This window comes from Thalassophryne amazonica, chromosome 17, assembly GCF_902500255.1.
Source record: "Thalassophryne amazonica chromosome 17, fThaAma1.1, whole genome shotgun sequence".
Taxonomy (NCBI): domain Eukaryota; kingdom Metazoa; phylum Chordata; class Actinopteri; order Batrachoidiformes; family Batrachoididae; genus Thalassophryne; species Thalassophryne amazonica.
The window spans coordinates 69822853-69847969 of record NC_047119.1 but is presented as its reverse complement, the minus strand read 5'-3'; the positions used below and the strand labels follow the sequence as shown (position 1 = coordinate 69847969).

General features: G+C 40.5%; 1 protein-coding gene across 1 annotated transcript in view; it reads right to left on the bottom strand.

Moving 5' to 3' along the window:
• Positions 1-281: 281 nt before the first annotated feature.
• fpgs (folylpolyglutamate synthase) overlaps positions 282-25117 on the bottom strand; it is a 111437-nt gene continuing 86601 nt past the window's right edge. The window contains exons 11-15 of the mRNA XM_034192367.1: positions 21498-21578; positions 15191-15341; positions 12868-12943; positions 7737-7803; positions 282-1736 (exon numbers count right to left, since the gene is read on the bottom strand). Of these exons, the coding sequence (XP_034048258.1) occupies positions 1360-1736; positions 7737-7803; positions 12868-12943; positions 15191-15341; positions 21498-21578 (752 nt within the window). The 3' untranslated portion in view covers positions 282-1359. The remainder of the gene's footprint in view (positions 1737-7736; positions 7804-12867; positions 12944-15190; positions 15342-21497; positions 21579-25117) is intronic.

Genomic DNA, 25117 nt, shown 5'->3' with positions numbered 1-25117 from the left:
GGGTGGTTGACATCCAGGACCCAAAACGTTTCTGTGATGTCCTGGATGCAGAGCTACCAGTGCATGCTCCCAGACTTCTCAACACTGACACCGATTCATTTTTAGGGTGTCTTGTTTTTCTGGGTGTGGCAGCAGGTTCCTGTGTGGATTTTCAGTTTCAGGTGAACATGAAGACAAACGTTTAGTGCAGTTACAGTCCAGAGTAAATAAAAAACCACTGAAGGTTACAGTGTGTTTCTGACTAATCTGTCCAGCTGCATCACAACATGACAAAACCAAGGTTTAAAACAGTCAGTTTTATTTTTAAAATTAAAGGCACTCCATAAATAACCGTAATTCCAATGTAAACTCAATTATACAGAATTAAACAGACATTTCATTATAAATTGTTGAGTTGTGCTGGAATCTGAACACCACTGAGTTCCACATTCAGTATGTTCAGGATACCGGGGCACATCATACCCCTGGTATCATTTTCCTATAAACAGGCAGAACTTTATAACATCACATAAGTACTTTGAGCCTTACGATACCAGAGCGCCCCCCAGTGGTTTGTTTGGGCAACAGATTAACAGTTGAGTAAACCAAGAAATGATTAAATACAGATAAAACTTTTACACCCACAAACTGAGATGTTTGTCCCCACCAGGACTACAAGATGTCATGATGACATCACAAGAATCATTCTTATGACATCATGTAGTCAGTGAGACAAAAGGAAAAAAACTACAAGGCGAGAGACACTGAAGCAGAAAACCAAGACTATCACCAAACCCTTCATTGGACCAGAGCACCTCCACATGACTTCTTCTCATGTTGAGTCCAGTTTTACCATCTGCTAACGGATACATGACCTCCACCCTCCTCAGAGCTTTCTAAAGTCAATTATTCAAGATGGTTTCATTTAAAAATGTGAAAAGTTTACAATAATCAAATGTTTTGAAAGAAATAAAATAAGTTTACTGAAGTGCAGGTGGAGCTTTTTAGGTTAATTTCTACCTGCAGTTTTTTTTTTTTTTTTAAAACAGCACGCTGGCTCGGCCACAAACCGCACGTGAGCCCAGATGCACTGGAACGTGTGTTGATCATGTGGAGACATTTTTCTTCAAGTAAAAAACGTGAGCTGGATCCGTGTGCACGCTCATCCTAAGGCTCTGGGTGAACCGGGTTCTTCAAGGCTAGAAAGTTGTGTTGACAAAAGCTCGTCGGCTCTGAGCTTCAACCACGAAAAGAAGGCAAAGATTAAAATAAAATAAGTGGCTGCAGCCCATCCTCCTTCAGACTGGGAGATCGTCCACACCTCCACACATTCCGCCTCGGCAGAGAACTCATGTTATTGGCTGCACATTTTCGGCCCGGCTAGTCAGAGTAGGAGGGGTCGATGTGTTTGAGGACTCCTCCCACCAGGTGGAGGCTCCCAGTGACGAGGACGTGAATCTCGGCTGCCTCGCGGAGCGGAGCAGCTTTAGCCTCAATGCTAGCTTTCACTGGGGACACGCTCTTGGCTGCCTCTGCCAGCATGGAATCCCTTCCCTGGGTGATCCACTGGAGGGCGCTGAGGATACATGGGAAGACCAGAGGGTCCGCTTTCTTTTCAGCCACCAGGGGGACGCTGCCCTGAATGAGTAGCTGTTTGCAGACGTCATCTTTCTTACAGCTGTGGAGACGCCAACTCCTCTCATTGTCCAAGCAGCGAGTCAACATGTCCTCCACAGAAACGTTGAAGTTCTGCTGGTCTGAGGATGGAGTTGCAGGCAACAAATTACACAAAAACAGCCTTTATGAGCCACTTCAATAAAATATACTCACTGGCCACTTTATTAGGTACACGTGTTCAAACGCTTGTTAAAGCCCCGGTCACAACCCACTGTGCGTTTTTTTTTTTGCCGTACGTTTTCTGCGGATGCCACGGCCACTATGTTTTTGTGAAAACGTAGTGAGGCAGTAGCAAGAGGAGGGAGGGAGTACGTTCAACGCACGTCTCTAGGAGTGTAACGATAAAGAGAGTTGACAAAGCAGTGTGTGTGTGTGGGGTCGTTTTTCTTTTTATGAGCGGGACCGGAGCGGCAGGTGTTTTTCGGCGTCGGCGATGCATGAGCATGTCCAGCCTGCAGTGGTCAGTTGTACGGGTGTTTACTTGCCTCGAAAAGTTACAGCTAGTTAACAGACTGAAGCTGTGGAGTGTCTGTGTTGCTGACGTTTGGAAATAAAGTCCAAGTTCAAGTGAGAAGCTGCGTTGTGCATGCAAGTCTGTCGGCCTCCATAGTATGTGGTGAGTGCCGTAATCTGTACTGCCTACGTACGGATTTGGTTAATTCAATAGTAATTGAATGAAAATGTGCTGCTTTGAATCTGTACTGAGGTAGTACTCATAACGTGCGTCATCTGTACTGCTGGTGAATCCGCAGCCTGACCGCACGTGCGTGAAGTACGGCGGGTTGTGACCACGGTTTAACACAAACAGCTAATCAGCCAATAAAATGGCAGAAACTCAGTGCATTACAGCATCTAGACGTGGTGAAGACGACTTGCCGACATCCAGAATGGGGACAGAAAGGGGATTTAAGTGACTATGAACGTGGCAGGGTTGTTGGTGCCAAACGGGCTGGTCTGAGTACTTTAGAAACTACAACCATCTCTAGGATTTACAGGGAACGGCCCAGACAAAGAAGATATTCAGTGAGTGGCTGTTGTGTGGAAGAGAATGGTCAAAAGTCATCGGAAAATGGACAGACTGGTTTAACATTTGACTGCATGATTCCATCATGTCAATATGGACTAACATCTCAGAGGAATGTTTCCAACACCTTGTTGAATCTACACCACAAAGAATTTAGGCGGTTCTGAAGGCAAAAGGGGGTCCAACCCGATACTAACAAGGTGTACCTAATAAAGTGGCTGGTGAGTGTGTACTGATCACACTGACCGTATGACTGACTGTAATGACTGTACTCAACTAAAGTTAAGAAATGTCAGCTTAAGAAAACAAAGCAGTACAGCAGACTGTAAATGTTTAGTATCGATAAAATGAATAAACACATTCTGAAAAACCAGTGGTTTTCAAACTGTGGGGCGTGCCCCCAGGGGGTGCCAGAGTTCTTCAGGGAGGGGAGCAAAAAAAACAAACAAAAAAAAAACAGTAAACGCTGTTAACCACAAAAAAAGAAGGGGGGAAAAAGGAAAAAGAAAACACTGTTAACTAAGATGCCAGGAGCAAAACTGATACATTTTTAGTGCGTAAATCTACCAGTAAGAAGAAAGAGTTTGGGGCAACCCAAAAAGAAGTAAAGGATGATCTTCGTTTACTCCTCTCCACAGTGCATCCCCACATAAGCCATCAAAGACCCAGACTCATTACTCGTGCTAAACAAGAGGTGAGACAAGATGAGAGACTATGTTATGTCAAAGATGTTTAAAAAACAGATGTTAAAAAATTATGTTTAAAATATGAAAAAAGGTAAAAATAGAAGAATATAAAGTTTTTTAAAAACATTTAAAATGTTCACAAAGACTGTAAAATGTGTAAATGCATAGATGGGTCCTTAAAAGCACAAATATATTTAAAATGTATTTAAGATGTGTGTGTTAAGAATAAAAAGAAACACAAAGATGTTGAAATTGTATGGATGTGTATTGGGCTCCCACACTTTGAAAACCCCTGTTCCAAATAACTGTAGCGTCACTTCACAGGCAGCATATAGAGGTCACAGTTTTGCAAACAGATCCATCTGCTTTTGCAGAAAGTCTTTGAAAAATTATGTAAATATTAATACAGAAAACAATTCTGAGATATACACAAAAAGAAGAAACCAGTAGAAGAGGAAAGGGTTTTTTTTTCTGTCAGTGCTAAAGAATTTACAGAAAACACTGAAACTGAATGATTTTCAATCAATCAATCAACTTTTTTCTTGTATAGCGCCAAATCACAACAAACAGTTGCCCCAAGGCGCTCCACATTGCAAGGCAAGGCCATACAATAATTATGAAACACAGTCTACGTCTAAAGCAACATAACCAAGGGATGGTCCAGGGTCACCCGATCCAGCCCTAACTATAAGCCTTAGCGAAAAGGAAAGTTTTAAGCCTAATCTTAAAAGTAGAGAGGGTATCTGTCTCCCTGATCTGAATTGGGAGCTGGTTCCACAGGAGAGGAGCCTGAAAGCTGAAGGCTCTGCCTCCCATTCTACTCTTACAAACCCTAGGAACTACAAGTAAGCCCGCAGTCTGAGAGCGAAGCGCTCTAATGGGGTAATATGGTACTATGAGGTCCCTAAGATAAGATGGGACCTGATTATTCAAAACCTTATAAGTAAGAAGAAGAATTTTAAATTCTATTCTAGCATTAACAGGAAGCCAATGAAGGGAGGCCAACACGGGTGAGATATGCTCTCTCCTGCTAGTCCCCGTCAGTACTCTAGCTGCAGCATTCTGAACCAACTGAAGGCTTTTTAGGGAACTTTTAGGACAACCTGATAATAATGAATTACAATAGTCCAGCCTAGAGGAAACAAATGCATGAATTAGTTTTTCAGCATCACTCTGAGACAAGACCTTTCTGATTTTAGAGATATTGCGTAAATGCAAAAAGGCAGTCCTACATATTTGTTTAATATGCGCTTTGAATGACATATCCTGATCAAAAATAACTCCAAGATTTCTCACAGTATTACTAGAGATCAGGGAAATGCCATCCAGAGTAACGATCTGGTTAGACACCATGCTTCTAAGATTTGTGGGGCCAAGTACAATAACTTCAGTTTTATCTGAGTTTAAAAGCAGGAAATTAGAGGTCATCCATGTCTTTATGTCTGTAAGACAATCCTGCAGTTTAGCTAATTGGTGCGTATCCTCTGGCTTCATGGATAGATAAAGCTGGGTATCATCTGCGTAACAATGAAAATTTAAGCAATACCGTCTAATAATACTGCCCAAGGGAAGCATGTATAAAGTGAATAAAATTGGTCCTAGCACAGAACCTTGTGGAACTCCATAATTAACTTTAGTCTGTGAAGAAGATTCCCCATTTACATGAACAAACTGTAATCTATTAGACAAATATGATTCAAACCACCGCAGCGCAATGCCTTTAATACCTATGACATGCTCTAATCTCTGTAATAAAATTTTATGGTCAACAGTATCAAAAGCAGCACTGAGGTCCAACAGAACAAGCACAGAGATAAGTCCACTGTCCGAAGCCATAAGAAGATCATTTGTAACCTTCACTAATGCTGTTTCTGTACTATGATGAATTCTAAAACCTGACTGAAACTCTTCAAATAGACCATTCCTCTGCAGGTGATCAGTTAGCTGTTTTACAACTACCCTCTCAAGAATCTTTGAGAGAAAAGGAAGGTTGGAGATTGGCCTATAATTAGCTAAGATAGCTGGGTCAAGTGATGGCTTTTTAAGTAATGGTTTAATTACTGCCACCTTAAAGGCCTGTGGTACATAACCAACTAACAAAGATAGATTGATCATATTTAAGATTGAAGCATTAAATAATGGTAGGACTTCCTTGAGCAGCCTGGCAGGAATGGGGTCTAATAAGCATGTTGATGGTTTGGATGAAGTAACTAATGAAAATAACTCAGACAGAACAATCGGAGAGAAAGAGTCTAACCAAATACCGGCATCACTGAAAGCAGCCAAAGATAACGATACATCTTTGGGATGGTTATGAGTAATTTTTTCTCTAATAGTCAAAATTTTGTTAGCAAAGAAAGTCATGAAGTCATTACTAGTTAAAGTTAATGGAATACTCAGCTCAATAGAGCTCTGACTCTTTGTCAGCCTGGCTACAGTGCTGAAAAGAAACCTGGGGTTGTTCTTATTTTCTTCAATTAGTGATGAGTAGAAAGATGTCCTAGCTTCACGAAGGGCTTTCTTATAGAGCAACAAACTCTTTTTCCAGGCTAAGTGAAGATCTTCTAAATTAGTGAGACGCCATTTCCTCTCCAACTTACGGGTTATCTGCTTTAAGCTACGAGTTTGTGAGTTATACCACGGAGTCAGACACTTCTGATTTAAAGCTCTCCTTTTCAGAGGAGCTACAGCATCCAAAGTTGTCTTCAATGAGGATGTAAAACTATTGACAAGATACTCTAACTCCCTTACAGAGTTTAGGTAGCTACTCTGCTCTGTGTTGGTATATGACATTAGAGAACATAAAGAAGGAATCATATCCTTAAACCTAGTTACAGCGCTTTCTGAAAGACTTCTAGTGTAATGAAACTTATTCCCCACTGCAGGGTAGTCCATCAGGGTAAATGTAAATGTTATTAAAAAATGATCAGACAAAAGGGAGTTTTCAGGGAATACTGTTAAGTCTTCTATTTCCATACCATAAGTCAGAACAAGATCTAAAATATGATTAAAGTGGTGGGTGGACTCATTTGCTTTTTGAGCAAAGCCGATAGAGTCTAATAATAGATTAAATGCAGTGTTGAGGCTGTCATTCTCAGCATCTGTGTGGATGTTAAAATCGCCCACTATAATTATCTTATCTGAGCAAGCACTAAGTCAGACAAAAGGTCTGAAAATTCACAGAGAAACTCACAGTAACGACCAGGTGGACGATAGATAATAACAAATAAAACTGGTTTTTGGGACTTCCAATTTGGATGGACAAGACTAAGAGACAAGCTTTCAAATGAATTAAAGCTCTGTCTAGGTTTTTGATTAATTAATAAGCTGGAATGGAAGATTGCTGCTAATCCTCCGCCCCGGCCCGTGCTACGAGCATTCTGACAGTTAGTGTGACTCGGGGGTGTTGACTCATTTAAACTAACATATTCATCCTGCTGTAACCAAGTTTCTGTTAGGCAGAATAAATCAATACGTTGATCAATTATTATATCATTTACCAACAGGGACTTAGAAGAAAGAGACCTAATGTTTAATAGACCACATTTAACTGTTTTAGTCTGTGGTGCAATTGAAGGTGCTATATTATTTTTTCTTTTTGAATTTTTATGCTTAAATAGATTTTTGCTAGTTATTGGTGGTCTGGGAGCAGGCACCGTCTCTACGGGGATGGGGTAATAGGGGGATGGCAGGGGGAGAGAAGCTGCAGAGAGGTGTATAAGACCACAGCTCTGCCTCCTGGTCCCAACGCTAGACAGTCACAGTTTGGAGGATCCCAAAAAATTGGCCAGATTTCTAGAAATGAGAGCTGCTCCCTCTAAAGTGGGATGGATGCCGTCTCTCCTAACAAGACCAGGTTTTCCCCAGAAGCTTTGCCAATTATCAATGAAGCCCACCTCATTTTTTGGACACCACTCAGACAGCCAGCAATTCAAGGAGAACATGCGGCTAAACATGTCACTCCCGGTCTGATTGGGGAGGGGCCCAGAGAAAACAACAGAGTCCGACATTGTTTTTGCAAAGTTACACACCAATTCAATGTTAATTTTAGTGACCTCCGATTGGCGTAACCGAGTGTCATTACTGCCGACGTGAATTACAAATTTTGTGCTCCACATACCCATGTTCTTTGTGTTTAATTACTTTACATACATTCATGTAATTTAGTGTTTCACATTATGAATAACCAATAATGTAAATTAAAAGAAAATTAATTAAAATCAAAATAAAAGCAAAAACCAGAACATTACCTAGACCCAAAAATGAAAAGCAACAATACAGTTTCAAATTTAGATTTGTGCTTGTTGACAGACTCAAATCTCTACGTTAAGCACAATTCCAGTACAATAAATAAGAGTTCAATGGCTCACCTGCACTAGAAGAGGGAACAGTGTCAGTGATGTTTGGGCAGAACACAGCAAAGTCAAAATGGCACGGCTGAACAAGAAACGAGATAAAGAGACATTACACAGCCAGAAACGTAAACACACAAACACAAAAATCAGGTTTGTACACCAAAGTGGGGACTAACACAGAAAACCTGATTGTGACAGAGACTGGACTCGTTGTCTCTGCTCTCCTTTGAACGAAAGTTTACTGAATCGCTAAAATCACTGCCATGTTCAACACCATAAACTGTTAAGCTGTATACCACACAGCAAAGGTAAATTGTTATGTGCAACTGTACATCAACATTCAGTGATGCGACGGCGACTCCATCTAATGACAAGGGGACTCCCAGGGAGTCTCACAATACCAAACTCTAAAACAAACCCTGTTGGTGCATCCACTGCATCCAAAAACTATTCACAGCACTGCACCTTTTCCACATTTTGTTTTGTTGCAGCCTTATTCCAAAATTCTACACACAATACCCCATAATGACGATGTGTAAAAAGTTTGAGATTTCTGCAAATATATTAAAATTAGAAAAATAAGAATTCACATTCAGTTGATTGGACATGATTTGGGAAGACACACATATGTCTACATATAAGGTCCTACAGCTGACAGTGCATGTCAGAGCACAAACCAAGCATGAAGTCAAAGGAATTGTCTGTAGACCTCCGAGACAGGATTGTCTCCAGGCACAAATCTGGTGAAGGGTACAGAAACATTTGTGCTGCTTTGAAGGTCCCAATGAGCACAGTGACCTCAATCATCTGTAAATGGAAGAAGTTTAAATCCACCAGGACTCTTCATAGAGCTGGACCCCTGTCTAAACTGAGCAATCAGGGGAGAAGGGCCTTAGTCAGGGAGGTGACCAAGAATCTGATGATCACTCTGTCAGAGCTCCAGCATTCCTCTGTGGAGAGAGGACAAACTTCCAGAAGGACAACTATCTCTGCAGCAATCCACCAATCAGGCCTGTATGGTAGAGTGGCCAGATGGAAGCCACTCCTTAGTAAAAGGCACATGGCAGCCCACCTGGAGTTTGCCAAAAGGCACCTGAAAGACTCTCAGACCATGAGAAACAAAATTCTCTGGTCTGATGAGACAAAGATTGAACTCTTTGGTGTGAATGCCAGGCATCATGTTTGGAGGAAACCAGGCACCATCCCTACAGTGAAGCATGGTGGTGGCAGCAACATGCTGTGGGGATGTTTTTTCAGCAGCAGGAACTGGGAGACTAGTCAGGATTGAGGGAAAGATGAATGCAGCAATGTACAGAGACATCCTGGATGAAAACCTGCTCCAGAGCTCTCTTGACTTCAGACTGGTGCTGTGCTGAAAGGCATGTGGGATTAAGCTGAGCTGGAACCCATGTTCTCCCAGCTTTAACAATGAAAGTATTCTGATCAATAAGTGCTCCATAAAACAGGCTCATTGTAGGTAGTGGTATGATAATGGTGTGCGCGCCATTGGTAATGTGATAATGGACTTCTGTCATTTGAGGATCTCTGTTCAGTTTAATTTGCAGCGCTTTACTTTCTTTTTTTAATCTCCAGTTGAGAACTGCTAATGAAAACTCATGGGGTGCTATGACAGACCCCACTTAAAGACCACCCACTCCTTAAACTGATGAATAGCACTTGTGGATCTAAGCGTCTTATTTCTAGACTATATGTGCATATTTTGGAAGAGATGTACGTCCCGTTATATCTGGATGCTTACTGGAGAACCAATGTTATTAATTTACCTCCTGATTTTGACTTTGAAGCAGTTTGGAACTCTGCTTTGTCTGTCCAAGAACCCTGATCATCTGCAAATTCACTTGAACTTTATCCACAGGACATACATGATGCCTCAAACTCGACAATATGAAGCTCAAAGCTGATCCTAACTGCACCTGGTGTCACACAACTCTGTGGGTACATTTTCTCACTTGGTTTGAGAGTGTTCACGTGTTTTATTTTTGGGACGTAGTAAGAAAGAGTTTGTTGACGCTTTTACTTGTTAATATTCCTTTGTCACCAGTAGTTTTGTTTCTGAGTGATACGTCTCAACTCCAGTTAGGCAAAGCACAAGAAAAGGTCCTCCTGACTGGTTTAACTGCTGCCAAGAAGATGGGGGCAATAAGGTGGAAACCCCCACATTCTCTCACCGCTGGCGGGTGTTGTCTTTTATAGACGTAGCATATCTAGAGTTGTCTACGGCATATGACCATAATGCTAAGGAGGAAACTATCATTCTGCTGAATCATGTAGCGGTTGACCTTAAAGCCTTTTTCTTGTGAGGCTACCTTGGGTGATGTGTTGTGGGATTTGGGTCATGTTTCACAGGGGTGCAGCTGTGGCACTTTCCTTGGGGTTGTCCTGGGTCTGTGTATTATTTTTATTTTTTAATGATGTTGGTTCCTGGTGTTTTTGTTTGTTATAAAAATTAAATAAATAAGATTTGGCCACAAGCACACAGCTAAGATATCAAAGGAGTGACTTCATCTGTACAGGGAGTCAAATGTCCACCGTCTTCTGCCACCTTTGAAATTTGTCTTGGGAAAGTCAAAACAAGTAAACAGATAATCTAAGGAAAAGAAAACCCACTGATAAAATACAGCTGGGAAAATAGACTGTGCTATAAAGTAATGACTGATGCATATCAATGAAAATAAGGAGCTCTTACAACTGAAATATCTGCCTCTGAAAGTCAGCATTTAATGAGAATTCATCCATCATGGACGATTTCATAGATGCTGCCATTGACACAATTTTAACCAGTCAGAAGAAACCCCCCCGATCGCTTGCAGAATGCTGTGACGTAGCATGAGCACAGAAAGCTACACATGGGGAACACATACTGATGTAAATTCTGTAATATCTGGACTATAAGCTGCTATTTTTTTTCCCAAATGCTTTTTACACTGCAGCTTAAAGAATATTGTTGTTGTTCATTCAGCTGCTCCCAGTTTCGTTTGGGGTCGCCACAGAGGATACAGCCAGATCCGCATCGGTAATTGGCACAAGTTTTACGCCAGATGCCCTTCCTGACGCAACTTCAGTTTTACCCAGAGAAACACACACAGCCGCTGGTGTTCCAAAGAGGTCTCCCATCCGAGTACTAACCAGATCCTGCTCTGCTTAGCTTCTGAGATCTGACGGGATCAGGTTGACACAGAGCAGAACAGCGCTGCAGCTTAAAGAATGATGTGGCTAATTTATGGATTTTACAGGCTTTCTCACAAGTCGAAACATATCAAGTGATGCTGTCCATTAACTGCCTGAAAGCTGCGGTCCTCATGCAGTGTAAATTCACACACACACACAATAAATATAAAGTCTTATTTGCAGTCCTGCAGAAAACGACGTCTGAAAACAATTAAATCCTTGTCATGGATGAAGAAGAGTGCCTCTGGTACTGTGCGCCGCAGTCGCTCCTCCCGTTACAGCAGCAGAGCACCCCCCCCCCCCATCTCTCTATTTGCGCTACGAGTTGAAAACGTCACAGCACATTAACATCTCATTTACCAGACAATCCTGGTTGCACCATGACATTATCTCATGATGCACAAAGAAAACAAAAGAAATTAAAATTACCGGGACTCAATTCTGTGTGTGGAGCGGATCAGAGCTGCGAAACACCGTATGCCAGAAAACCAGCATTTATGGTACGTATTTAAATTAAAAGTTAAAAAAAATATATCTTTCTGTCTAAGATGTCTGAAACTCGTTCCAGAAAGGGCCGAGAGGGTGCAGGCTTTCTGTGCAGCCACCCACTCCACCATCTGATTTCACAGATTAACTGTTTCCACCTACTCAAAGGAATGCTAGTCAGTGAAATCACCTGGTGGAGTGGGTGGCTGCACAGAAAGCCTGCACCCTTTCGGCCCTTTCTGGAACGAGTTTGAGACCTTTAATCATCTTTGCCCCTTCTATACTGCAGAGCAACACTGGCGGAGTTTTGAACCTCTGTGCCCATGTGACACCACACATCGCTGTTATAACAGATGACATGGCTGCGTGCTAGTGGCTTTAGACCAGCCACACAAAAACACTCTTAACTTTAACATAAGTAATCACACATGCCTACAACTTTTAAATTATCAGTGGGTTTTCTTTTCCTTTAAGCTTTTGTAATAAAACGCCTGAACTAAACTGATCAACCTCCACTGAACACTCCAATACCTCGGGTTTTACATGTAAATAGAGCCTGACCGATATATCGGCCGGCCAAAGTACTCACTCGAAGTACTCAAAGCCCTTTTCAAAGTTCTCACTATCGGCCGAAATTTTGCCGATAGAACGCCGATAATTTCTCAAACAGAACAGTTACTGAAATAATGTTTGTGTTGGCAAAGTAAAATGTCCTTGCACCATTTATCCAGTAGATGGAGCTCTGACTCCATTCAAATGAGAGTTGCTTACGCCCCTGCTTAAATGTGTTCATCACCGGCCCCCGTAGTTTGCCGTCACACTGCACTGATCAGCTGACAAAAGCATACAAGTTTATAAGGATCTATATCCTTATCCTGAACCTATATCTAAGTTGCAGCAACAAGAGGTACAAGATCAGATGTATTTCACAACTCTTTTTAAGGATATGTATTTGCTAATTTCACAAAGGTTTAATTCTTGATTGCATTTTTTGAACTTGAAAATTCTTCTCTGTTATAAAGTTAATCGATATGAGGACAAAGTTACAGCTTTTAGCTCATACCTTTTTTGTTAAGGGTCCAAAAAAGAATATTTTATTCATTTAAAAAAATATATATATATTATCGGCTGATTTATCGGCTATCGGTAAATCAGGCGATTTATCGATTATCTCCGTTTTTATCATCCAAATATCATTATCGGCATTGGCCTGAAAAAAAAAATCCATATCGGCTGGGCTCGACATGTAAATGGCAAATATGATGCAAAAAATATTGGGAAAGTTACTTTTGAAATGAAATAGATTATAGATAACTAGTTAATGTAAGCTTTTACTATGGATCTCATCTCACATACAAATTATAACTAATGAACCGTGGTTGACGTGCTCTCCTCAGATACTCTACTTACTATTGTCACACAACAAACTGCATGATTTCTTTTAATGCAAACAGAAAGCAGCTACACTTACCACAAGCAATTTAAGCATGGCTGCAGAATCCCTCTCTCCTGATGTATTGAAGAGCAAAACTCTGGCCACAGGACCACTACAGCACAAGAGGTCAAGAGTTGATACAGGTCATTTATTTTAGCCAATTAAAGTGCTATTCCACAAGGCACCATTCTACCACAATCACCCACGATCCAAAGAAATGCAAAAATGGGATGAAATGGCTTAATCTGGCTTGCTTCCTAACAGGCTGGATTCTAATCCAATTACATTTTTTCCGGTTTATCGTGTGAGATTTCAGACCATATAATATCGGGTAACGGTGGCTAAATATTCGACTCTTTCACATTTGGATGAACAGTGGTCCCTTGCTATAACGCGGTTCACCTTTTGCAGCCTTGCGGATTTTTTTTTGTGCAATTTTGTATGCTTTTTTTTTTTAACAGCGTATTGTGTTCTGCGTCCTTATCAGGCGGGCCGGCCGCGGCACCGGTCGGCATCACCACAATTGCTCTCACTGCCTCCGATGCGCTTACTGAGTCTGCAGGCTCAGTAAAAGCAGCAGCGTGCCACTCACACCGCCTCCCTCTCTGCTGTGCGGAGCTGTGCCAAATCTGGCAACAGGTCCAGAGACTACGCTCGCTGTTTTGATTTGGATGTTGACCACAGCCACAGAGCTCTGTGGCCACCGAGAGAGGACTTGGATTCTTTGCGGGTCCAGCATCCGTACCTCCGGAGGCAGTGAGAGTTCTGCGTGTGTTTGTTTATAATCTTCTCGCCCAGAAGAAAAGAGAGTGTTTACACAGGAGAGAAAAGTGAGAAAATGTTAATGCCTGTTTGAGAAAAGTGTATAAAGTGTGTAGTGAGGGGGTTTACAGCCTTAAAACATCTATCATAATTGCAAAAAATAGTGCTGACTACTTTGCGAATTTCGCTTATCGCGGGTTATTTTTAGAACGTAACTCCCGCAATAAACGAGGGACCACTGTATTACTCTGTGCCCTAACGAGATGTCATTTCTGTTGAATATCATTCCTGTCCTCCACGCAACTGCACACGCAGTATTGGTGGGACGCGGAACTGTCGATTTATGCAACGAGAGGCACAATTCAACAGAACACCAGCTGTGCGTGCTGCTAGCTGAGAGCAAGAGAAAGTCGCGTGCTGCCGCTGCAATGGGTGAATTTAAGCTGCCATACGAAAGTATCGATGTGGATTCTGATACAGAATTACAGTTTCACATTTGATGGATTACTCCGCGCCCTGACCGCTGTTGGAGTGACACTGCCTCACGGTAAGCCTCACCAACCGAATTACCTACAGAAAAATAAACCGTGCAAACAATGGAATTGGATTAGAATGGGAATAACCCCCTTGTGTCTGATGATTTGTGGATGTTCATGCTGTTACATGGTCGCAAATATCCGTTTTACTGAAAACTCCTTTAAAGCTCAATTTGCGACCGTATAACCAGCATGAATGCCCGCAAATCATCACACACAACACGGTTATTCCCCAATTATAAAGTGCAGACCTGACAACCTGCCCAAAAATTATTTCAAATCTGGTCCCGATGATGGCCGCAACTACTACGTGTACCAAGTTTGTTCAAGATTGACAAAGATGGATCAAGGAGTTATGATGCTTCAAAACATGCTCCGATTTGCTATTCAGGATTAAATGGGAAGGAACAGTGCTCTGTGGAATAGTCCTGTTATCAAATGTCTCTTCAAGCATCGACGGTCCTGGAGCGCCACAAACCAATGGCCACCCCCTATGTCACAATCCCAAATCTCTACTGCATGTTTTGTTTTCTTTAATTGTCTAAAGCACTGGTGAAATAATTAAGAGTCCACCCTGCTGTGACTGAGGAACTTAATGAAACAGCCAGCGTGTAAACATGTTACCAGTCACATGACAAGTCCAGTTTCTGTAGTGCCAAGATGATGAGTCTAACTTCTGTAACTGTGTCTTTAATAGAACCATTTGCAGATGATTAAACTGAGAAATGTCTCGTTTAAAGGCACAAACCAGTGATAGCAAGTGTCTAGGCCTGGAACTGAACTACCAACCACTCCCGCTGTGATTGATGTCTTACTGTTGAAGGGAGCAGCCTGTTACACTGTGCAGCATTGGATTGAACACATCTTCACTTTTGACTGAAGAAGCCACTTTGATTAATGGTAAAACATCTTGAAGACGAACAATTCGTCCAGCTGCTTTCAAACAAACCGGAAAAAAAAAAAAAATCAGCTGTGCCCCCCACGCCCCCCCAAAAAATGAGCACCACTGACGCGCCAACGAAACAGAACGCGGCTCGTCCTCTCCGATAGCGGCGGCTCACCTCGTGTTTCTTTCATGCTGTGCTGCAGTTTCTTTGAACCAATGCACACAGGCCTGCATACTGCGCATGGTATGAGCTCCATCCAGGAAGTACATGACCGCTCCGTGTTTCATGGTCTGACTCCTTCCAGGCCACTCCGTTTCTGCTAGACCTGAGACCAACGAGGGACAGAGGATACGTCACATATAGCCTGGAAACATCCAAATCTTTTTTTTCCCCCTCCATTTGACAAATATTCAACTTACCATGAGCATTATGATCTCCATAAACACTGCCAAGTAAAACATGAAATATACACTGAACAAAAATAGAAACGCAACACTTTTGTTTTTGCTCCCATTTTTCATGAGCTGAACTCAAAGATCTAAATCATTTTCTATGCATGTATGAATGGAACATGGATGATGCTTTCCCATAACACAAGCTCAGACTGCTGGCCCGGATGAGATAAAAAAAAAAAAAAAATTACATAACAGAACCTTCACCAATGGAAAAACCAACAATCTGATAAATTCTAAAAAGGAAGGACTGCATGAATTTTAGGTAGCAGCAAGGGGGGGCCAGACTGGACTCTCCTACCAACACTGCACCTTTCCCCACCACGGCCCAACATATTACATATAAGTCTGAGTTCGCCAACCTCAACATTAAAGAAGAATTCTGTAACATCATAAAATAAAATTATTATTATGTCTAAATTTTTATAAATGTGAACTTTAACTCTAACTCTGACAAAGGATGGGTGGGGGACTACACACCTGTGCAATCTTTTTAAACAGGAAAAAAATTTTTTTTTGTGTGTGTGTAACTCACAACCTGCTTGGCCTGTAAGAAAGGCCTAGCACAGGAGTGGGCAATCGTGCCATGAAAGACAGATACTGCAGGTTTTCCTTGCTACCACTCACCTCAGCAGGTGATTTCATTAAGGATCAGGTGTTCAGGGGAGAAGCTCATCAGCAAACCAGCTGCTGAGGTGATTGGTAGCAAGGAAAACCTGCAGCGTTTTTGGCCCTCGTTGCCCACCCCTGGCATAGCACATGCACCATACATCAGAAACAGACTTGATGCTTATTTTAAGTGAAGGAGAGTAAATGTTTTTAAAAGTGACACGTGTGCATTTTGCCTGCATTGACTTGAACTAAAACAACAGAGAAATGCATAAATCGAGAGTTTTCTTGAGAAATATGACCTAATTTAGGGAGAAAAGTGAGCTCTTATAAACTGTGGGCAAAGTTACGAACAGACAACAAGCTAATGTTCCAGAACTTTCTATCAGATGAACCACTGACAGACCCACCTTGCCTATTAAATATCTCTGTGATAAACAAGTATTGTTGCTTCTTTCTCCTGTTTGAGGTTTTTTCTTTTTTGCTTCTTGAGTTCTGAGGCATCCTGCCGTCTGCTCCTTCATTCACTGCCTGTGAAAAGTTATTAGGATCAGCAGCTGTCTGACGGAGCTGTCAATCATGGCCTCTTGAATCCTTCTCCTGATTCTCCCCTTTTTGGTCCCCCTGAAAACGGCACCATGGCAGCACTGAGCACTGTCTTTTATCGCTCTGTGCTAATGAACCTGAGTGAGACTTACGTTCTGTCGGATCTAAAAAATGTAATGTCAAAGAGTAAATTTTACCGGTTGAACTGATGAATGCATATCTGTAGAATATTTTGTTCTCAGGTTTGTTTAATCAAATGTATACAGTGCACCCAGAAAATATTCATAGCACTTCACTTTTCCCACATTTTATGTTACAGCCTTATTCCAATATAGAGTTAACTTAATTTTTCCATCAAAATTCTTGTCACAACACCCCATAATGAGAACATGACAAAAGTTTTTTTGTTTTTTTTTTACATTTTTGCAAATTTATTTAAAAAAACAAAACAACAACAAAAAAAAAGTAAAATCACATGTGCATAAGCATTCACACCCTTTGCTCAATACTTTGTTGATATACCTTTGGCAGCAATTAGATGCACCAAGCTTGTGGCAACATATTCAAGGGCAGTTTGGCCCATTCCTCTTTGCAGCACCTTTCAAGCTCCATCAGGTTGGATGGGGAGCATTGGTGCACATTTTCAGATCTCTCCAGAGATGTTCAATCAGATTCAGGTCTGGGCTCTGGTTGGGCCACTCAAGGACATTCACAGAGTTGTCCTGAAGCCACTCCTTTGATATCTTGGCTGTGTGCTTAGGGTCATTGTCCTGCTGAAAGATGAACTGTTGACGCAGCCTGAGGTCAAGAGCGCTCTGGTGCAGGTTTGTCTCTGTACATTGCTGCATTCATCTTTCCCTCAATCCTGACTACTCTCCCAGTTCCTGCTGCTGTAAAACATCCCCACAGCATGAAGCTGCCACCACCATGCTTCACTGTAGGGATGGTGTCTGGTTTCCTCCAAACATGATTCCTGCCATTCACACCAAAGAGTTCAATCTCTGTCTCATCAGACCAGAGAATTTTGTTTCTCATGGTCTGAGAGTCCTTCAGGTGCCTTTTGGCAAACTCCAGGCGGGCTTCTATGTGCCACCTGGCAACTCTACAATACATGCCTGATTGGTGGATTGCTTGCAGAGATGATTGTCCTTCTGGAAGATTCTCCTCTCTCCACAGAGGAATGCTGGAGTTCTGACAGAGTGACCATCGTGTTCTTGATCACCTCCCTGACTAAGACTCTTCTCCCCCGATCGCTTAGTTTAGACGGGCAGCCTGGTGGAGTCCTGGTGGATCAGAACTTCTTCCATTTATGGACAATGGAGGCCACTGTGCTCTTTGGGACCTTCAAAGCAGCAGAAATGTTTCTGTACTCTTCCCCAGATTTGTGTCGAGACAATCCTGTCTCAGAGGTCTCCAGACAATTCCTTCGACTTCATGCTTGGTTTGTGCTCTGACTGTCAACTGTGGGACCTTATATTAGACAGGTGTGTGTCTTTCCAAATCATGTCCAATCAACTGAATTTACCCCAGGTGGACTCCAATGAAACTGTAGAAACATCTCAGGGATGATCAGTGGAAACAGGATGCACCTGAGCTCAATTTTGAGCTTCATGGCAAAGGCTACAAATACTTATGTACATGTGATGTCTTGTTTTTATATATATATATATATATATATGCATTGTCATTATGGGTAATTGTGTGTAGAAGTTAAGGGGGGGGATTTCATCAATCTTTGAATAAGGCTATAATATAAAAAACTATGGACAAAGTGCAGCGCTGTGAATACTTTCTGAATGCATTGTATGCTGATCAATTTAACGTGCACACACGTTAGAGAGACCAATGTGTGCCTACCGTGATTTTTGATGATTTATCTGACTACCAGATTATCCAGGATTATGGACCGTTTCAGTTACTGAAATGAAAACTTGATCATAGCTTTTCTGTATGTAAATCCCATTTCCTTTAGGCGGTTTCTTACAGTTCGGTCACAGACATCGACTCCAGTTTCCTCCCATTTGTTTTGTTGTGCATTTTCGATTTTTGAGACATATTGCTTTAAGTTTTTTGTTAAATTAAAATTAAACAACTGAATGAACATCCTCCGAGGCCGGTGATTCCATAATTTTTGCCAGGGGTTGTATTCAAGTGTAAGTTAAAACTCTACAACCCCTGGCAATAATTATGGAATCACCGGCCTCAGAGGATGTTCATTCAGTTGTTTAATTTTGTAGAAAAAAAGCAGATCACAGACATGACATAAAACTAAAGTCATTTCAAATGGCAACTTTCTGGCTTTAAGAAACACTATAAGAAATCAAGAAAAAAAATTGTGGCAGTCAGTAACAGTTACTTTTTTAGACCAAGCAGAGGGAAAAAAATATGGACTAACTCAATTCTGAGGAAAAAATTATGGAATCACCCTGTAAATTTTCATCCCCAAAACTAACACCTGCATCAAATCAGATCTGCTTGTTAGTCTGCATCTAAAAAGGAGTGATCACACCTTGGAGAGCTGTTGCACCAAGTGGACTGACATGAATCATGGCTCCAACACGAGAGATGTCAATTGAAACAAAGGAGAGGATTATCAAACTCTTAAAAGAGGGTAAATCATCACGCAATGTTGCAAAAGATGTTGGTTGTTCACAGTCAGCTGTGTCTAAACTCTGGACCAAATACAAACAACATGGGAAGGTTGTTAAAGGCAAACATACTGGTAGACCAAGGAAGACAAAGCGTCAAGACAGAAAACTTAAAGCAATATGTCTCAAAAATCGAAAATGCACAACAAAACAAATGAGAAACGAATGGGAGGAAACTGGAGTCAACGTCTGTGACCAAACTGTAAGAAACCGCCTAAAGGAAATGGGATTTACATACAGAAAAGCTAAACGAAAGCCATCATTAACAGCTAAACAGAAAAAAACAAGGTTACAATGGGCTAAGGAAAAGCAATCGTGGACTGTGGATGACTGGATGAAAGTCATATTCAGTGATGAATCTCGAATCTGCATTGGGCAAGGTGATGATGCTGGAACTTTTGTTTGGTGCCGTTCCAATGAGATTTATAAAGATGACTGCCTGAAGAGAACATGTAAATTTCCACAGTCATTGATGATATGGGGCTGCATGTCAGGTAAAGGCACTGGGGAGATGGCTGTCATTACATCATCAATAAATGCACAAGTTTACGTTGATATTTTGGACACTTTTCTTATCCCATCAATTGAAAGGATGTTTGGGGATGATGAGATCATTTTTCAAGATGATAATGCATCTTGCCATAGAGTAAAAACTGTGAAAACATTCCTTGCAAAAAGACACATAGGGTCAATGTCATGGCCTGCAAATAGTCCGGATCTTAATCCAATTGAAAATCTTTGGTGAAGTTGAAGAAAATGGTTCATGACAAGGCTCCAACCTGCAAAGCTGATCTGGCAACAGCAATCAGGGAAAGTTGGAGCCAGATTGATGAAGAGTACAGTTGTACTCTTCTCAGGACTCTGAGTCCATGCCTCAGAGACTGCAAGCTGTTGCCAGAGGTGGTGCAACAAAATACTAGTGATGTGTTGGAGCGTTCTTTTGTTTTTCATGATTCCATAATTTTTTCCTCAGAATTGAGTGATTCCATCCCTCTGCTTGGTCTAAAAAGTAACCGTTACTGACTGCCACAATTTTTTTTTCCTGATTTCTTACAGTGTTTCTTAAAGCCAGAAAGTTGGCATTTGAAATGACTTTAGTTTTGTGTCATGTCTGTGATCTGCTTTTTTTCTACAAAATTAAACAACTGAATGAACATCCTCCAAGACCGGTGATTCCATAATTTTTGCCAGGGGTTGTAGATGTAGTGACGAACTGTGTTAACTGACAATGATATCAGTTTTTAATGCAGTACCGCCTGAGGGATCGAAGGTCACGGACATTCAATGTTGGTTTTCGGTCTTGCTGCTTACGTGTAGAAAGTTCTCCAGATTCTCTGAATCTTCTGATTATATTATGGACTGTAGATGATGGAATCCCTAAATTCCTTGCAACTGAATGTTAAAAACATTGTTCTTAAACTGTTGGACTATTTTTTCACACAGTTGTTCACAAAGTGGTGATCCTTGCCCCATCTTTGCTTGCGAATGGCTGAGCCTTTTGGGGATGCTCCTTTTATACCCAATCATGACACTCACAATTAGTGTCCTCAGTTCTCAAACGCTTATTGAGTGTTAGAAGGTGATGTAACACAGTGGTAAACATACCACTGTCCCAGCTTTTTTGAAAAGTGTTGCAGGCATCCATTTCAAAATAAGCAAATAAAAACAATAAATCAATTATCAGTTTGAACATTAAATATCTTGTCTTTTTGGTGTATTCAACTGAATATAGGTTTAAGAGGATTTGCAAATCATTGTATTCTGTTTTTATTTACATTTTACACAACGTCCCAACTTCACTGGAATAGGGGTTGTAATTGTAGTTCAGGAAGAATGCGGATATTACATTACAGCAGAACGGACCACACAGCATTAGCTTAGCTTCCCGCTTGACAGCAAAGACACTGCAGCTACGAGACTGGTGGTGGTGATGGGGGGGGGGGACAATTATTCAGAGTGGAGTTATGCCTCATATGTGCGTTCTGGCTGGGTGGGACGTAAACCCATGACCTTCTTTCTAACATTACGTTAGTGTGTTGCCCCACAGCTCTTCTTGACTGTTGACGGTTTGAGTTCACAGTGGTGATGTACGGCAGCAGACTCATAAAAGATGTGTCACTGTCTGAATACTTATACACCCTACTGTCAACATTATTCACAAACCATCTTAACCCCGAAGGACAGGCGCCTACAATAAACACCGTTAGTTTTTTGGTCAGGACTCACCCTTCACCATGACTGGGCTCGGTGTGAAGCATGTGGCCTGCGGTAAATCTGAACCCTCAGTGCCAGTGGAAACAGTCATATCTGTTGAAGAAAAGCAGAATGGTCAAACAAATGATGTGGAACAAGTATGTTTTTATTTAGGACCACGATTAAACAGAGCAGTGAATCCATTTGGGTTTAGTTGACATAATTAGTCACCGAATCTACTTTAAACAACATTCGTGCTGAAAAGAGAAAATGTTCACACGATGAACTCTTGAGGCCTGATTTACTGAGATCCAAGATAATCTGAACTTTTGTGCGTTTGTGTGGAAGCAGTTTGCAAATTGTGATGTGGACAGCAGTATGTACATGAGGACTTTTCACATTGTCAATGGCCTCAAGTGCAAAATGAAATGAAATCAGTTACATTATCGCATGCAGGTGCATGGCACCTCTTCAACTAGATCTAATATACATGGAAGATAGAGCAAATCTTTAGCAAATCAGCTCCTAACTCACCCCTCAACATGCATTTAGACCAACACTGCTTTAAATAAATAAACTGCCTTTTCAGCCGTGGGTTACTACTGGGTTTCAGACAAATTCTTCCTTCCTAAAGGATTCTTCATTTTATAGAAAAAAAAATGTCTAACTTAATTTTTATGATTTGATCCCATTGCAGGTTCGATCTAACCTTTTCTGGTTTTGTGAAATTCAGTGGTTTCACTGTGGGGATGGTGTTATTTGGGTTTTATGGATCTCCCTTTGTTCTCCAAACATAAGCACCCTCTCTATGGTCAAAGATCTCTAGTTTTGTCTCATCTGACCAAAGGACACTCTTCCAGTATGCACAATCTCAAACCTTTACTGACGTTTTTATACTGTGTGTACACTGGAATCTAACCATCAGTTTTATGAGCGAGAATTGAAAAGATTTGAACCTGACCCAGAGAAAGTAGGGCATGGTTCTCCATCTTTTGCTTTCTGAATAACCGACATTTCTCAACATTGTACCTAGTCAAAGCTTCACACATTTAAGAAATGTTGGTTTCTCAGAATGCCAGAGACTGAATGCCACGTCTGGATCAGGCTCAAAACTTCTCAGTCGCACTTTGTAACTTAATTTTACAAGCTTTAAGCATTACAAAGTTCAAGAACATAATTACACAACTATGATTTTAGTACAACTAAAGGCTCTGTTCTTAATTAGGCTAACAGTTTCGACAGCGGTAGTTTGATTTTTGTGAAATTATTTTGTGTGTAAAAGTAAAATAATGTAAGTATCCAAAATAAAACTAGAATGTTTAGAAATGCTGTGTTGAAAATTCCTTGTTCTGCAGAAAAAAAAAGAAAAAAAAAAGTTTTTCACACCATTTATTGGTTGACCTCGACTTTTGCACAATCCTCTCCAAAAACTGATCATCTCAGTACATCTGCCCAAGTGATATTCCAGTCACATTTGGTGACAATTAGTCAAGCAGGTCTTTTAGTCATCTTGTTTCAAGATCAATACCATGCCTCGCCAGTGTAAAAGGTCATAAAATATTCAAAAATAAATAGACAGTTCTAGGACAGACAAATTTTTAACACCATTGGGTCATTTTAGGACTTTGCTGAAGCAGGTACTGTAGTTTAGAACTTTGAATGAATGAATGAATGAATGAATGAATGAATGAATGAATGAATGAAAACTGTTTATTTCGAACATTTGATACAACAACAATTACAAGATAGATCAGTAAAGACAACAACAAAAAAGTTCCTACTGTGTACCCAACATGTCCGAAAAGGGGTAGGGTGAAGCATCAGCTTATTTATCCCTACCCCTTCTTCCCCACAACCAGTAATACCCTTTGCCACATATACACATAAATTCCTACACACCTAAACCGATATCAATATATATATATATACATATATATACACACACATACATATACACATCAACATACACATATATACACATATACATATATACACGTATATATACACAAACATAAATATACACCTACACATACCTACTTACATACAAAATACTATATATTTACAAGCCGAAGCAAACAACAAAAACACCCTAACCCTCATTACCCTTCCTCCTCCCTATACCCAGAAAAAACCATATTTTTGTACCGCTGTTTGAACTGGTTCATGCTTGGACATTGCTTGAGCCCCACTCCCAATCTGTTCCACATCCTCACCCCACAGACAGAAATACAGAAACCTTTTAATGTTGTTCGTGCCCACTGATGCTTTAAATTAAATTTCCCCCTCAGACTGTAATCCCCTGATCTGTTAAAAAACATATTTTTAATATTTGCTGGAAGTAAATTGTTTATTGCTTTATACACAATTTGTACTGTTTGAAAATGAACCAAGTCTGTGAATTTTAATAATTTGGATTGTAAAAATAGTGGATTTGTATGATCTCTATAGCCAGTATTATGAATAATTCTTATAGCTCTTTTCTGCATTACTGATAGTGATTGTGTTGTACCTTTATAAGTATTACCCCATACCTCTGCACAGTACTGTAAATATGGTAAAACCAGTGAGCAGTAAAGAATGCGGAGTGAGTTGTGGTCCAGAATATGTTTCGCTTTGTTTAGAACTGAAATGCTTCTTGACAGTTTACTTTGTATATGTTTTATATGAGTCTTCCAGTTTATCTTATCATCTATTATCACCCCCAGAAACTTATTTTCATGTACCCTTTCAATATCTACCCCCTCGACTTGTAACTGAACCTGTATGTCTGTATTACAATAGCCAAATAACATGTATTTTGTTTTACTTAAGTTTAATGATAATTTATTTCTGTCAAACCATATTTTCAATTTTCCCATTTCTATACTGATCCTCCTCAATAACTCCTGCAAATCCCCCCCTGAACAAAAAATGCTTGTGTCATCTGCAAATAATACTAATTTTAATATTTTGGAAACATTGACAATATCATTTATATAAATTAGAAACAGTTTTGGACCCAATACTGACCCCTGTGGGACGCCACAAGCATTGTCCAAGCATGATGATGTATATTCCCCCAACTTCACAAACTGTTTTCTGTTACTTAAGTAGCTTCTCACCCAGTGCAACACCAACCCCCTAATCCCATACTGTTCAAGTTTACTGATTAATATGTCATGATTGATTGTATCAAAAGCCTTTTTAAGGTCTATAAATATTCCAACTGAATGTAATTTGTGGTCTATGGCGTTTGTAATCTCCTCAACTGATTCTATTAATGCAAGTGATGTTGAACTATGTGCTCTGAATCCATATTGACTATCAGTAAGTAATTTATGTTTATTTATGAATTTGTCTAATCTATTATTGAATAACTTTTCTAATAATTTGGAAAATTGTGGAAGCAAAGAAACAGGTCTATAATTTGTGAAGTGGTGTCTATCCCCAGTCTTATACAGCGGCACAACCTTAGCTATTTTCATTTGATTGGGAAATTTACCGGTTTGAAATGATAAGTTACAGATGTATGTTAATGGTTCTACAATCCATTCAATGACCTGTTTTACCACCACCATATCAATTTCATTTAAATCGGTAGATGTTTTATATTTACAATTATTCACAATGTCTATAATTTCATTTCCATCCACTGCTGTGAGGAACATTGAACA